This window comes from Leptosomus discolor, chromosome 3, assembly GCF_034619465.1.
Source record: "Leptosomus discolor isolate bLepDis1 chromosome 3, bLepDis1.hap2, whole genome shotgun sequence".
NCBI classification, from domain to species: domain Eukaryota; kingdom Metazoa; phylum Chordata; class Aves; order Leptosomiformes; family Leptosomidae; genus Leptosomus; species Leptosomus discolor.
Genome location: NC_141393.1, coordinates 73,656,187 through 73,672,946, shown reverse-complemented (window position 1 = coordinate 73,672,946; position 16,760 = coordinate 73,656,187). Strand labels below are relative to the sequence as shown.

The 16,760-nt window shown below is 37.8% G+C and overlaps 1 protein-coding gene across 1 annotated transcript in view; it reads right to left on the bottom strand.

The window, feature by feature from the left end:
* Positions 1 to 16,760, bottom strand: part of CRB1 (crumbs cell polarity complex component 1) — a 109,279-nt gene that overhangs the window by 34,529 nt on the left and 57,990 nt on the right. Inside the window, exon 6 of the mRNA XM_086463139.1 lies at positions 3,382 to 4,335. Within this exon, the coding sequence (XP_086319265.1) occupies positions 3,382 to 4,335 (954 nt within the window). The remainder of the gene's footprint in view (positions 1 to 3,381; positions 4,336 to 16,760) is intronic.

Sequence of the window (16,760 nt, the reverse complement as noted above, 5' to 3'; positions counted from 1 at the left end):
TTTCAGAACTCCTGTTGGCTTCCATGGCTGTAGCATTAAGTCCCAGTACAGGACCAGATGTTACAATATTGGGCATATTTTCCCCCTTTATCACGCTCTGTGTAATATGTTGTGTTTTCAAATGGTTAAACAAGGACAGATTTCTAGTTTCCTGGATTGGTCCTCAGAAAGATCATTTTGAAAAGAACCTAGCTGCTTTGATCCTCTGATGACCATAGAAGTTCATGTAATTCTGGAACGCTGTGATATTTTTTGCACAGATTCTAATCACAGAAATAGCTGAAAGCTGCTCAGCAAACCCCTCTTGTGTAAAACCTCCAAATAGGGCACCTATGTGGTGCTGCATGGGCTCCCTGGTTCTCTGACAGACGTTCTGTTGCTAGGGCTCAACATGTGCTCATATACAGCAACTTGTATCCAGTTATGAATCCTTCATAACTCGCTCCTGTGAGTGCCCATAATGCTACAGTGTCGTGAGGGAAAAATGATCCAGGACTGAGTAAGCCTTTTTTGGTGGTTTTTTTTTTTTTTTTGTGCTTATCAATTAAAACGATTAAACCAAAACCATCTGTGTCTCTCCCTTACTCTTTATTTTCAGTAATGATTTTCAGACTTGTAAGGATACAAAATATGTAGCCCAAACCGTATTTTATTCTGATGAATCATCTCGTTAAAGCACAACAAAGTGTTTCTATTTTTACACTTTAAGTTTCGTGATCTTGTCCTAAACATTATAGACTTCCTGCCTAAACACTTTCAAGAGCTATTTTTAATATACCAAATTCATAGAAAGAATAAAACAAGCTTTTTTTTAAATGCTCACATAGCTAAGAGTCAGTCCTCTTTTGTGCAGTAAAACTCCTAGGGTGAGACCTTATAGGCCAAGTTTCTGCCTGCAGCACTACTTTCTTTTATGACTGCATTAAAAAACCCTATGAAACAGGGAATGGCTGTGGAGCCGCGACAGACCCCTAATAACCACACCGCACTACTATGTGGCATGGTAATATTGTTTAGCAACAGGAATAAATCCCTTACTTGTTCCTAAAGAGACAATTTAAATAAATTAATTAAATTTGAAAAAAATTAATTCTATGAATAAGATTACCTATATATCTACATCTGCTTGTAAAAACTCTGGTATGTAGAAATAACTATTTGTTGAAATTGGTGTTTGGAGGCATTAAATCTCTTTAAGTTATATCTTCTCTGTAAGGTGGTACTAGAGACTGAGATAGTTTTTCCATGAAGATAAAAAGAAAATTTCTGCTGGAATGAGGATTACATATTTGCAATATTAGAATGAAGCATTAATCTTCAAAAATGCTGACAATTACTTTCTTACATTCTCTCTATTTATATATATACATATAAGTATCCTCGATCTGATCTTCTGTTTGATGAGATGGTTAGCATCACCTTGGTCAATACTCACCTCTTGGGTCACAACATCTGGATGTTGATCAAAATGAGTCAACATCTGTTTGTTATTTTGTATATGTAGAGAAAATATTGCCTCTTGTCAATTAAATACTTGGCAGCACCTTTTCTTCAAAAAGACACTAGCATTTCTTATGTTATCCTTTACCGCAAGTCTCCCCCCACTCTGCCTTTTAAGAAACCTGCCACAGTCTTTTAAGTATGGCATATATCTAGAACCTATGTATCAAAATGGCATGGTGCCATGATTTGCAAGGAATATTGTGGTCAGAAGGAAAAAAAAAAAAAAAAAGGCATGCTTTCTAATCATTCTGAACAGTTCTAATGCCAGTATAAGCCTCTCCTGGCCCTGACTGGTTTTAATTTTGATTCATATAAGGAGGCAAACATATTTACCAGATGTTGTCCTATAATCCAAAGTTGCTTTCCAAATCTTTGGATAAATTACAGCATGACTTCAAAGAAGTCTGTTACAATTACCTCTCAGATTTTGTCATTTTGCAATAAAACCAAAAAGAAAAATTATTGAAAAGTATTGATATCTATAAAGTATAGCACACAAAATGAAATTGTATTTAAACATTTTGAAATGTATTTCAAGCTACAGCTTTCTGCTGCAATGCATTCAATAAACCCCTGGGGCCAGTTGTTCATCTGATATAAACCAATGTAGCTTCACTGGCGGCAGTGCAGCCCCGCCAGTTTACACCAGTTTAGGATCTGTCCGTTCCAATCTGACCATGTCTCTGCTGTTGCACTTCATTATTTCCAGTCCACTTGGCAAATATATACACATAAATATATGCATGTATGTATACGTGTATGTATGCATATATTTCTTCCTCCCTAAACCTTGTTGTCATTGACCATGTTTGGAAGGTTAAGTAAGGGGTAAGATGGTCAGGGGGCAGAGAGGAAAGCAGAGGCAAGGGCGCTGTGTGGAAGACTCAGTCCTGTACAGTTTTCTTAAGCAAAACTGCTGGTTTAAAACCCCTAAAACTTTTGCTGAGGAGGGATCACAGAGTCTACCCCAAAAATGTTGCTGAGGGATGCTGTATTTACCACTCCAGAGAGTTTCACACACCAGATGCAGTATAGCAGGGAGCTGGGCAGGGACCTCTTGTCGTCCTTCCACCTTCCCTCAGCCTGCACTTGGAAAGATCATTTGCAGCAGGAAAAGTGCTACGGGCATCTGCAGCTTTTGTATTCCTGCTCGTCCCTGTCAAAGAGGATGCTTGCTGAGATGTGCTCTTTTGTTCGCTGAGACACCGACACGTTTCCCTCTGGTCAGCAAGCAGCTCTCTGGTAACAGGCGCCTTCGTTAGCGATTGTCCAGAGCTGCCCTGGGACCAGCTGAGAGATGAATGGGCCCTGTTTCCAGCCTCTGAAGCCCTGCCTTCTCCTTGGGCTAATCAGATTAAGCTAATAGTATAATCTCATTCATTTTTTAAAATTGGAGTCTGTCTCTTTTTTAACTTGCAGTACTTTTGCTTGCCTTTCATTGCCTTAAATGAGTTTCTTTATAATAGCCGAGAGAGCTTGAGGATAAAATTTTTAAAGAATGCTTTGAGAGTAAGACTTAAACTCCAAGTGACTTGGTTCCTTTCTGAACTGTATTCAGGGTGCATAACCTCCAGTGAACTACAGTTTTCCAGAGTTTACAGTGTGCTAAGAGCACTAAGAAGATTTTAAAGCTGGATGAGTGGAATCCACCAGTTTAGCCTGACTGTTTTTTGTCAGGTTGAAAAGCAGCCTTCCTGGGAAAGTAACTACAAAATAATGAAGGTGTGCTACTACTAACCTCTTGCACTTTCTTACCAGCTGACATTAAGCTCCAGAGATCCTAAGGGTCATGCCGCTTCATCACCAGGTAAACAGGGTCATTTATGATCGTGTTTTCAGCAACCACTTAAAACATGAATGCCAACAGCGTTCCCTTACCTGTTGCGCAGCTTGGCCCTGTGTACGGCCGGTAGCAATCACAGTGGTAGCTCAGCCACAGGTTGGTACAGCGTCCCCTGTTCTGACAAGGGCGAGTGTCACACCAGTCCTTTTTAGTACAGCCTGTCCTGACATTTAAAGATGACTCAGGTGATACATTCTCTGGAGTAATAACATTCAAGTCTATTTCAATGTCCTGAAGACAGCCTACAAATGAAGGTGTAGAATGTATACTATAGATGTTAAGTAGAGAGTTGCCACTAACATGGCCCACTGGTAAGCCGCCCAAAAACATGCTCTGAAATGCGAACATCACGTGATTGTTATCTATCATAGCAGACGTTTTATTGAGACATGATTCTACACAAGAGCTGTCAACCAAATTAAGAGTAACAGCTCTTGCCAAGGTTACCTCCACTGAATGCCATTCTCCATCACTGACATTATGTGAAATATGCAAAAGAGCCTGTGGCTGGTTATTGACTTGCACGGATAAGTGTAAGTAGCCATTCAGTAACTCCAGCTTTGCAAATGTATTTTCCTCCCCTCGGTGAAACAGAAAAGCTGTAGGTTGCACAGTCTGAAATCTCAGGTTTATATTATAGAAAAATTCCTTTTTAGGGGTCAGGGGGTCCTTTAACAAAAGGAAACTGTTTCCTTGAAAAGAAAACGTGGTTACAGTTTCACAGTGTATTCCAGTATACCCAGGTGAACACATGCAGCTGAATCCATGTTGGCCATTTTTTAAATGTGGGATACATATTCCATTGTTTTGGCATTGCTGATCAGTACAGCCATGGAGAACTTCCGTACAGTTCCAGCCACCGTAATAGATTCCTTCTTTGTCTGCAGGTGGGCAATGGCAAGTGTAATTCCCAGGAAAATTCTCACAGATTCCACCATTTTGGCAAGGATTCATGTAACATTCGTTGATGTCTTCATCACAGTGAGTACCTGAAGAATAAACAATTAGATATTAAGAATTAGATATTCTGGGTTGGATGACTGGAGTCCAGAAGGATATTTTTAATAACATATATTTTATTAAATTATCTTTAATTAGAAAGGAATGTCTTGATAAATGGATGATTTACTTACAAGTCTGTGAGTATATGTTAAATATAAAAATACCATTCACATGGCATGATTTTCTTGTGCAAAGTATTCTATAAACACTTTAATGATAATCACATTTTGAAGAAAAGAACCAAACAAATTGACAGTTTTGATATGGATAATGTGATGAAATTGAGATCACGTCCAAAAGATGCAATCAAGTAATTGTTTCCCATCTATTCTGTTGTAGAAATCTAGAATGGTTTGAGAGGAACTGAATTATTTATCACATATTAAAACCCAAGAATTGTGGCTTAATTCATATTCATAATACAGGACGTTGATGAGCTGGAGTATAGTCTGCTGGTCTTTCATTCTCTTTCACATTCATTCAAACAGCAGAAGAATTACAGACTAGTGTTCCCAGTCCCAGATGAAACATCTTGGAGCAACAATCTTCAAGTCAGAGCCACAGGACTGGTAAGTACTATATGATATAGTGGGACAGGCCAACAAGTGGGTGAACACCCCTTCAAAACCTATGTACAGCAAGCTGCCTATCTGAAGGATGAAATTCACAGAGTGAGCAGGGAGCTGCACAGTGTGACGATAAATCCAAAGAAGAGCTTAAACCTACATCCTATCAGTGGTCTGGGCAAGGCACAGTGAGATGCACCCCATCCACACTGAGCGGGCTGTTGCCACGTTTCAGGGTTAGGTGCGTACTGCAGTTATGTACAAATGAATCTCAATTCTGCCAAAAACAAGTCAACAGTGAATTCTGGTCTGTCAGGCATGGACTCGTCCTGTGAGGAGTGTTCAACTGGGACATGAGGATCTGAGAGAGGCTGTTGGAGCGGTTTGAACCTCTATGTCCCAGCAGAATATTCCTGGTACTGTGTAACTGCAGTAGAATTTTCTTTACCTCACCTATATATAAAATATAAAACAAGACGAAAGGAATATTTTCTCAAAAGTCCCAGAGCTTGGTGATGAGGGCGCTTCCACAGAAGATGGGCAATACAGACTCATATTTCCTCATCTTCCATATAGCGCTTGGCTTCTGATATATTGGGTAAAAGAAGAGCTCCTCATCTCAACTTCACTGTAGTTCGATAGACGTGACCTAAGTTTGTCTACTGGATTAGACTTCACAAAGAAAAACAAATCTACTCCTCTTGTAAAACCAACCTGTTTATCCCTCTGCACTGTTGTTCATCTATAAAGTGATATTTATGATAACTTCTTCCTTGAGCAATAAAGTGACTGATATGTATGCAATGGATCAGGGGAAATTTATTTCTTATCTCCCTTGGAAGCAGTCAAAATATCCAAATATTTTTTTGAAAACTCTTGGTAAGTGCAACTCTTAATATTTCCACTTCCCTTCATAGTTATTCTAGAGAAAAATAAGAAATACTTTGCAGTTAGTCTTCAAACTAGTATCATCAGCACAATGTAGTTAACAGACATAATTATGCCTGTCACCACAGCAAAACTGATGCCTGTAAATTAGATAATGAGGTATGCTGAGACTCACAGAGTCTCAGCTAGGTACCAGGCACAACACCTAGCTTTACATATGTATTTGCACCGAGCTTTATTTTTACAGCAAAACACAGCCATTTTTCATGGAAATTTACAGAGCAGCACTCAGCCACAATGAATTGATTCAAATAGCAGTAGATAAATGTAGTTACTCAGGCTAATTCCTTGCCTGTCTACTTTATTCAATCACAGTTGTTACTAGACCCATCTTGGAAAGCGGTAAGTTACAGGAGAGCCAGAAGGGAACTGAGAATTGGTTGAGATCTGTTTGAAAGATTAGCCAGAGTGAAGTGGTCATAGCATGTATATAAAAGTCTGTCTCTGCAACGATCCTCCTAACTCATCAATCTTCAATTATAGCATGTAGTTTTTTCCACTTGAAGCTTCAGAATATCAAACACAGCTAGTGCTATCTCCCTGGTCTGGCAGTGGGGTTTTACAGAGGCAATCTCTCTCTATTTTCTCACTAGGCTCATATTTATTCCAATGTGAGATGTCTATATGTACCTTAATGTGTAGTGGCATCTGGCAGAAATATGACTCATTGGGACTGACTTTCTCAAAGTGAAGTGCACTTCCCAAACCGTTACTGACTGGAGGCCAGAACAATGTCTGCTTTGCCCAGTTTGTGGCAATTTCTGTGTTAGCGACTCGTCCTGGTTTTGCTATTCTAGTATATGAAAAGTGAAGTTACCGTGAGCTGTTTCCTGTTTTGGTCAATGTTTTAGTACATCTCCTGCCTGATATTCCTCCCTTCCCTCCTCTGACATTGAGAACAATGTGTCCATAGGTCTTGTATACGACTCAGTCAATGTGACGGCTGTAGAAATGCAGGTCTCTTTGGGGTTTTGTGTCAGAGATAAAAATTAGTGCAGCCTAGAAGCAGTAGGATCAGGGATGTACTTAGCCCTGTCATAGGGCTTCAGAGTGGTCAGAGCATGCTTAAGGATTAAAAAAACCTTTAAGGATTATAAAACCTTTCATAGAAAAAAAATCAGCATCGTGAATGGCTAGATACGTAGTTGCTGCATTTTCAGCAATGCATGATGCCTCTGTATATTAGTTTATTATCCCACAGCACCTGCAAGGCATCACCTTTGCCTTGTAACTTGTGATCTGAGTCACACCTTTGCAAGAGTGACTTGTCTCTGGAAGGGATGAAACAGATGCGTAAACTGAACCCAACTTTACAACAATGTTTAGTGTCTGTGTTGTTCTCTACTTCATCAAATTAGACATAAAATTAATGAAATGATTTCATGAGAACGATAAACTTCTTTGGAAATTGTATATGTTTCAAGTTTATACGTTTATATAACCATACCATATATGTTTATACCTTTAAATTTAAGTAACACATTTGATAACAGAAGCATCAATGTCTAATGAAATAAAATTAGGTATATGAGGAGGTGCATGTATTATTGTTAGTATATTCCTTGCCTATAGAAAATAACATCAGTTATTAAACACAAAATGACTATCAGAGTAATTTTCATAAGCCTTTCAGTGTCTGAAAACTGCTTATTTTTTAAGTAATGATGTTAAGAATATCTTACAAAATAATTATTTTGGGGTTGTGTGTATATGTACATACACACACGTGTATACACTTAATCTATACGCCTACTATTTCATAATAAGATTAGCACAGACATATATATGTCACACCAAAAGACAAATAATAAGCCATGTTTTCCTATCAAGAGTAAATAAATCAGCTGTTTTTACAAGTGGTGTTGATATTGCTTGTTATTTGCCAATTGCTGTACAAGAAGAGACCACTGTCACTCAAGATAAAAGCACTCTAGATAAAAGGATTAGTCAAGTATAAGCAGTTCAAATAGCTCAGGTTGGAGGAGAAGTTTAGCATGTAAGAAAAGGTATTCTCAAAAGACATAAGACATACCAAAAGCAAGTGAAAGGGAAGGTATTATTTTCTTTTCACTAGTTACATGCATTAGCTCAGCTATACATATTTGTGTTTTTAAAGTAAAAAGTAAAATCATTCAGCATTTTCTCTTCTAAATATATTACACACCTTCCTAAAATTTCAGATAATGTGAATATTTTTGTAATGTTTTTATAGAGAATGATTACTTTTTTGTCCTGTGAAGTTTTATTCAAAATGGAGATGAAAGAGCTCCTTTGACTCAGTTTGATATAACACCACTCATATCTGTCTCCTTTTTTCACTTACACATTATTACTATAGGGTAGCTATTTTCAAACTGTTAACCTCTTAATTAAACTATCTGTTTCAAATTTAGCAGCAAAGGTTTCCTGCAGAAGCAGGATGACAAAAGCAATTATTCAAACATAATTCTGCTGAATGCCACTAATTTTCATTTTGATTAAACAATTATAAAAGTATTATCCGAGTTACACGTTCAATACACACCTTTGGTTAGAAAGCTGTTTACAGCCTTCTGCCTTCCCAGTTCCTTGACACTATATAAATACCAAGCAAGCACAAGCAAGCAGTCTGGATAGATACTACACATTCAATACAGTCTAAGTGCACATATAATTTCACAAAAAGAAAATATTTACCTGTAAACATTGTCATTAAAAGGATGTAAACCCGTATCCTAGTTGCAACCATCTTTTTCCAAAGGAAACACGCACACCTGTATACACTTACATCTATATGCCTACTATTTCATAATGAGTTTATTTCTTAGTATTTCTATTTCATAATAAGTTTTCCAAAGGAAAAAGATCATTTAGCACTTAAGCAGCCCACAAAGTAAGTTTCTGTAAAATTCAAAACAGCTCTTAGTAAAGGCTTCCTTTCCAGGATTAGCTTGCTCCACTTCTGTACCTGCTGATGCAGGCTGATGGTATATTTTGCCCAAGCCAGATCAACGAGGCTTAAAGTAAGGCTCCTTAAACTGCTTACGCAATAGATATGTATTCTACTTATGTTCTTTATCAGCATGTTCTGTCCAAGTGTACTCACTCTAAACTTTGATTCTGTTTCACAGAAAGGCATATTTTTAGGATATATTTAAAATTGATTTGTCACTTCGTTGTGTTATAAGATGTTGGTTTTTTAAGATCGTATTTTCTTTCATTTTCAAGAGGTTTGTTAATCCAGATCCACTCTTTCGCAGTCACTGTCATTCAGAGAGACTGTACATCTCAGCAGATACAAAAGACCTAAAATTGTATTCATATCTTTATTACATATTTTTCTTCCATTGGCTCTCATTGTATTATGTACTGGAAATCTGTCTGTAGATCTTTGAGTGTGCTAAAGACAGGGAAAAAAGCTTTACTAAAACATTTTCTTTCTTCAGCTCTTCAACAAGACATTTTGATCTGGACCTAATTTAATGAGGAAAATAGAGTTCAGGAGATCAAACTGCTTATTTCTGTGATAATTTAAGCAGCAGACTTTTTTTTTTCTTCTCATTATACTTTATTTACACGATGAATTGCTTAAAATATTGCTAGAGCATATCTTTTCGTGTAATTAGTGAATTAATTATAAAGCAAGAGAGTCTTTCCCTGTGTTGCTATTTATACCATCCAACCGGTGTATGGCAAACTGTGGATTCCGATTTTTGTTTTGTCAGTTTCCCATTTTAAAACTTCAGCAATGGATCCTGTATTCTCTCTCAGTCTGTCCCTAAGAAAATTTGACTTTTGGCAAAAATGTTTTTCAATTCCTTCTTCTCCCTCAATTCATTTATTCATTAATTAGGAAATTCCTGACCTTGTGTCAAACTTGTTTCTAGGTTCACCGAAAGACTTGTATGCAGGATACAGTTTTGGATTAATTTAATCTACAGCTCACAATTGCTTTTATGGTGATTCTCAGAAAACTGCTTCTTCTTCCAGCCTCTGATACAGGCATTGACTGATTTTTCCCATAATAAAATAAAATACCACAGGCTAAGAATGTCATCCAGACTCTTTGAAAGGTGAGTAAGGAAGCTTTAAACAAAATAAAGTTCATGTTGATAAGTTAGTATGCATGCACTTTATTAGTAGTGCTTATCAGATGTCTTGTGCTACAGCTTGAAGTTTAATATGCATTTTTACTTTGAAAATAACAAGAAAAAGTTGGAGGTTTTTCAGTAATTGTTAGTCCTTTTTCAATATGACCCTAATAAATGTTCTGAGGCAAGATTATGAACATACACACTGTCAACAAGCTGGGATAGGCATGCACTATTACAGTTCAGTGAAAACATAGAGTTGATGACACTCCAAGACAGAGGAACTTCATACCAGGATACTTAGCAAACTGCCTGAAGCCATGTCAGAACTGCTAGTAGGTGTTTTGAACAAACCTGTCAAGAACCAGTGGGTTACAGAAGGTGGTAGTTACTCTAATTGCAGTAACGGTTTGATAGTCTTTAATAACATTTTTGTATACAGACAAAGGAGAAAAAATTATGTGAAACCACCATAAAGTGGATATTAAACTACCCAGAAAGTAATTGTCAGTGGTTCCCTGTCAAACTGGGAGGCTCTGGTGATTATGGTTTGGGATTGTCCTGGGTTTGCTCTAGTCAGTGTTTTCATAAAAGATGTGGATGACGGTATAGAAAGTTTGCTTATTAAGTTATCTGATAAAGCAGGGTTAAGTGAAAATTTTGAGTGTGTTAAAGACAAAATTACCTTTATAGGTGAACATAAGAAATTGGAGAAATGGTCTGAAAAATATTGGATTCAATTCTGGAAGGACACATAGGAAGTTTCTATAGTCTCAGGCCAGAATAAGCAGCAATCAGGTGGACCAATAGTTCAAGTTTACAAAGCCTTGGTCATGCCTTAGCAGGAATACTGAGTCCACTTTTAGTTCCACACTGCAAGGAAGATGTGGATCAATTGGGAAGAATTCAGAAGAGAGCAATGAGAATACTCGCAGGTCTAGAAAACATGGTTTGCGGAGACTGAAAAAGTAGGGCTGTTCAGTAGAAAGACAAGCAGAGGAAATGGGACATGGTAGCAGTCTTTCAGTACAAAACAGAGAGCACACTCTTCCCTGAGACCATAGTAAAAAATTGAAGTCATGGGTTTGACCTGCACCAAGGAAGATCCAAGTCATACTTTAGGAAAATATTTCCAATGATAATAAAGCAACAAAGCCATGGCATAAGATACCCTCTGGGAGCCATAAGGTCTAAATGACTCCATAAGGATGATCTTCAAGGTCCTTTCCAACCTGAACCATTCTATGATTCTATGATTAAAAACAGGTTAGAGACAAAAGTACCGTGTGACACCAGTCAGCTGATCCTATATCAGACACAGAGATAGCCCAAATGCTACCTGCATGTCTGTCCCTTCCAGTTCTATTTTTTCCATGTTTCAATGACTTCCTTGAATAAAATAATTCCCAGCAACTGAGCTGTAGATGTGTCAAGGTATACATGTGCATATAGGTATCTATGTGCATATACGTATAAAACACAAGTAGGATTAAACCTTGGAGAAACTCAGATTGTAGCATAACCTTTAGAATGTGCTTTATGGAAGACGAAGACAAAGAGTTTGTGATAATGCTTCCTCCACCTGTATTTTACAGTTTTGGAAATGTCTGTTACAGAATCCTACTTCAGGCAGAAAAAATTTTTTTCAAGGGCCTCATTAATCCTGAGGCCAGCGGAAAGATCTGGCAGAGCACATATTCTTCAGGGCTCCAGGTCTTAGAAGACAATCATGAAAATTCTAACTTTGCCACATCTGTGCTGATAATTGCAAAGAGATAATTACTCTTTGCTGGAAGGAGGAAATGCACGTTCATGAGTGAGTAAGCGCAAGGAAATAAATTGACCATCTCTGTGTCATCGTAATTAAAACTCATGCTTGTGGGCATAAATCATTTGTCATGGAGGTCAGGAAGGAGGTTTTACTCTTATGTACATCAGTGTAGAACAAGTGAGTTGTATTCAAATGCATTTTTTTTTCTCCTGTTTTTCTTCAGTAAAGAACTGGCTCATATTGGATATTGAACTTAATGTGACCAGTGATCTGATCTAGTATGGCAATTTTTGTTGCTGTCTTAGCTCATGTAAAATGAAGGACAGAATACAGGGCAGAGCTGGAGCACGTGGAAAACTGGATACTTTAAAATAGTAGGATAATAAGCATTTGCTAACATTGGGCTAATTTGCACATGATACCTTCCACACAGAACTCTAGTTTTGTAAAGTCGTAAGACCTTGCTATTTATTCCTTTATCACAGACAAAGTCACTATTCTGCTATTTTTCCTCTTGTCATTTGAAATGTACATATAAATTTAATACTGGCTAGGAAAAAAAATTAAAATAGAAATAAAGTTGAGTGACTTGGCTTAATGATTAAATATGTCACTCTAGCTGAGGGATATGGAATTCATAAAGTGCTACATTCAGAACGGCATGCTGTAACTCAATCTTTTTAAACGTTGCTGGCCTGAAGCTTCATAGACTAGTTTGAATTTTCAGTAAAAATGGGGTTTTTTAAAGTAGTAAAAAACCCCGATCCCTTAATCCTTTCAATCATTAAACATTTTCTGAGAGCAAAAGTACTTGGAAACAAGTTTTTCCACTTGTTTCACATGTTTTGTCACACCTAAAATAGTTTTCATTTAAAAAAAAAAAAAATCATGTACATGTTGTAGGTGATTAGTTGTTTAGTGAGATCTGGTGTGTTTATTTTATTTTATAAATATTGGAAATAGCCGAGTTAAGCATTGGCTTTGGCTTCTGGGTAGATCAGCCAGCCTTTTTCATGAGCCTGCTCTGCAGACCAGGAGTGCTCCTTAGGCAAAGTTGTGTGAGCGGCGCAGCCAGAGGTCAGACGCATACAGCCTGTGAATGGCAAGGGGCCATGTCCTAGAAGGGCAGCATGGCAAAACTGTTGCTTGTAGCCTACACCTTCGTCCCATATTTCGATTAACACAGCCAGCCATGTGGATCCAATTGTAGGATTAGGGTCTGAATCTGGAGTAAAGAAAAACTTGGTGAAGAAATATGCCCCTGCATGGCACTCATTTTCCTTTCATTTCCCTGCTTCTAGAGTCAGCTTTGTACATAGGTAAAAGAGGCAGCTGCTGTTGCATTTGACTGATGGAGGTAAGAAAGAAAATCAAATAGTGGCAGCCCAGTTTTCCCAGTCAGCAACCTTCTTGAGTGGATTTTCTGACTGCACAAACATGTCTGTAGCTGTGGCCATGTTGTTGATATGAGCTAGGAAGGGTCGATGAGAGGAGGGAGAGCACAATTACAGGGTGTGACAGGTTAAAGGGAAGAAAGGTGAGTTATGAAGGATACCATTAAGAAAGAACAGAAAATAGCAAGTAAGATTTTGGAGATTAAACAGATGAAAAAGTAGAGAAAATTGTGAATGGGAAAAAGAAAATGGAAATACAGGAATCATGGTACGCCCAAAGATACTTGTGTTGGCATTTGAAATGGCATTCTTGTCAGACACACAGACAGCGAGTGTGTATGTGTATGACCATTAATCTATATAAGATACCTAAGGGATGCTTAGAAAGACTGCAGATCAGAGACAAGGTATACACAGAAGTCTGAGCTAAAATTGAGAGTAGAGAAAGGAGACCACAGGAGCAATGCCAAAGACAAAAGACTGAGAAAAAGTTTAGAAAAAAAACAGTCATGGATTTTTTGTAATTGAATAAAAGTAGTCATGTGCGCTGGAGCAAAGAAATCAATTCACAAAATGCAGACAATTAAGATAGAGTCATAGAAAAAATTCAGATTGAAAGGGACATTTGAAGGTTATCATCTGGTGCAATGCTCCACTCAAAGGGTCAAGACATCATCCAGAGAAGGAATTGGAATAGTGGGTTTCAGAGAGGTTCATTAGTTTATGCCTGATTATGGACCAGATAATTGGAAGCCAAAGAAAGATATTTGGTATTCTGCTTCCAGTGTGTTTTTTGCGTGTTCTTTAAGTGGTAGAAAGAGTATATGTAATTCAGGAATTTTTCATATTTTACCTTTTAGAAAACCGTGGTAAGACTGTCAAATTCAAAGCGTTAATGATCTGATTTGCATTTTTTGTAGATTTATGAGCTTGTACATACAGATGATGTGTGTGCATTTGAACCGAAGTATATCCAGAGGGATCTTAAAACAACCAATACCTTTGAGTTGTTTAATTAGATCATACAAGGTCATGTTTCATTGACTTGAAAATATGTTTGGAGCATATGATTCACTTTGGAATTGGAAAACAAATTAATTTTCAGTCCTACAAACACTGAAGGGCTTTAAAAGAGTGCTTGCTGTTGATGAACACATCCATGGAGAAATGTATGCTGTGTCTAGTCTCCCCTAAAAGGGATTTTCTACCTTGTCTCTTGTTGGCTGCTTCCTATTTGTTTTAACTGAGGTAGGCAAGCACAGCCACCGAGCTGTCTAGTGTGAAACAGCTTCTGCTGTGGAAACAGTGCTCTGAAAAATTTCAGTCATTTGCAAGATTTCTCATTTTGTTAAAACCAATGTGAATCTCCACAACATACAAAAGCAACTGTATTTGCATAACTTCATTGTCAGTGCATATTGAAACACACTGAAAAAGCCAGTAGGCTAGAAAATCATAGTTTTAATAGGGCCTATAGAGGTTAACTGAAATGGAGACCTGAGAACAAAAAAATGTAAAATACGAAAGTGTGAACATGCTTAGGCTGTGTGTGTTTTGAGCTGTGCATAGCATAGCTGTATAAATAGCATGAATATGATCTGTATTTATGCTGTGTATAATTACACCTCTCTATTCCTACAGTGTATTTTTTGTGTGTTCTTTAAATTGCCAAAAGTGTAGATATAATTCAGGAATTTTTCATTTTTTACCTTTTAGTATACAGTACGTAGAGTAGCTTACAGTATACACAGTACTCCTTCATAATTTATTATCACTTTAAATACAGAAAACAAGACTTTTACCCTGAACTATCCACTTCTACAATTTTTTTGGTGAGGCACTTACTCCACCTGAGGTATGTTTTCTCTCTTGTGTAAATAGCTGTGATTCGCTACAGAGCAGATGTAGATGCAGAAGACCTTAGACTTTGGACTGTGATCTTTCAGTCCAGTTCTGTATCAATGGGAATGGCAGAAGATCACACCTCTTTTCACTTCAGCAGCAGTGTTAATTTCTCTCATTCCCTGCAGTGTTAGTTCTTTTGCAGTGTGAAGACTCTAAATGATGGCTTTGTTTATCCAAGGTTTCATATGCTCAACCCATCTTGAAGCTGGGAAGCATTAGACCCAAACTAGCTTCGCTTTGACGAGGTCATATAACAATCCCAATGGCAATGGGATAGCGTGGACTTCAGCTGACATCACGTGTGCTTGCTGTGGTCTGCCAGCTGTCTTACTGGGAAATTTCCTGGGTCATACTATGGGTATGTGATTTAGCTAGATTAAATCTAGGTTTTGTATGTCTTTATGTGCTACAGTTAACTTCTGTAGCTGTGCAGACACGTTCAAAGTACAGCATTTAGTTTTCTTTATCTGTTACTATAGGTAGTGAATTACCATGGTGTTCTGGCCTCACAAACAGGCCTAATAACAGATTCTGAAGCCTCTTTGTTAAGAAAAAATAGTGCCCATAAGACAGTGACTACAGACATAATTGTATTGATCATTATGATCCTCTGTAATAGTGTTGTGTTGTTAACACAGCCAGACTCAAAGAATTACTGTGGTAGGAGACTAATCTGAATCAGATTCACCAAATCTATTTCTAGCAGTTAATTGTCAGCATAAATTAGTTGTCTATACTAGGCCTTTTTTCTTCTCTCTGAAGCTGTTTATTGAAAGTGCAAAGTTCATTGTCAGCCAGGGAAAGAGCGTGCCTTTCTTAACCCAGTTCTCCCTACATAATCAGCAGAAGTCCTTTTCTAAGTTAATTCAAATATTTCTTTAAAAGGTAGCAGGTGATCAGGAAAAGGCTAGCTTAACTTCTTTGAAATTCTTCTGGTACCTGAAAAAATCAGTCCAGGTACCTAAACAGAAGCAAGTTGTGCCTTACTATAGTCACCTCAGAGTTTATTTCAAACAGTGCAAATAAGCAGACATAAAACCACCAGGCTTTATCACTTGTTCCTCCTATTAGCAAACACTAAATAATTAACATGGAACAATTCACATAAGGGCTTTTATGTAGTTTATCACATAAAATTAATTTTGATGCTCACTTTACCAGTTTATTTTTATTACTCAGTGTCCAAACACACTCTTTATGTCTTTGAGAAGACCTTAGACCTCGGCGTCATCGGCAATAATGAAGTGCCAGCAAACCATAAAACTCCTAAGTCCAATCCAACAAAAGCGTTAAAGTGCTTTTTTATTTATTAACAATTAAAATTGGAATTGTATATATGTATACGTGTCTATACATATGTGTATACCTAATTGGGAAGAGTTCTTTATACACCAGAGTTGTGCTGCCATTCAGAGGGACCTCAAAAAGCTGGAGAAATAGGCGATCTTCAGGAGCCTCATATAGTTCTGCAAAGGGATTTGCAAAGCCCTGCACCTGGGGACAAACAACCCCATCCACCAGTACATGCCAGGGGCTAGCCATCTGGAAAGCAGCTTTGCCATGCTGGTGAACGTTAGACATGGGCCAGCAGTGTGCCCTTGCAGCAAAGAGGGCCAACAGCCTCCTGGGCTATACGAGGAAGTGTGTTGCCAGCAGGTCATGGGAGGTGACTCTTCACTTCTACTCAGTACTGGTGAGACCACATCAAGTCCAGGTCCGGGCTCCCCAGGTACAACAAAGCAGTGGATGTACTTGAGC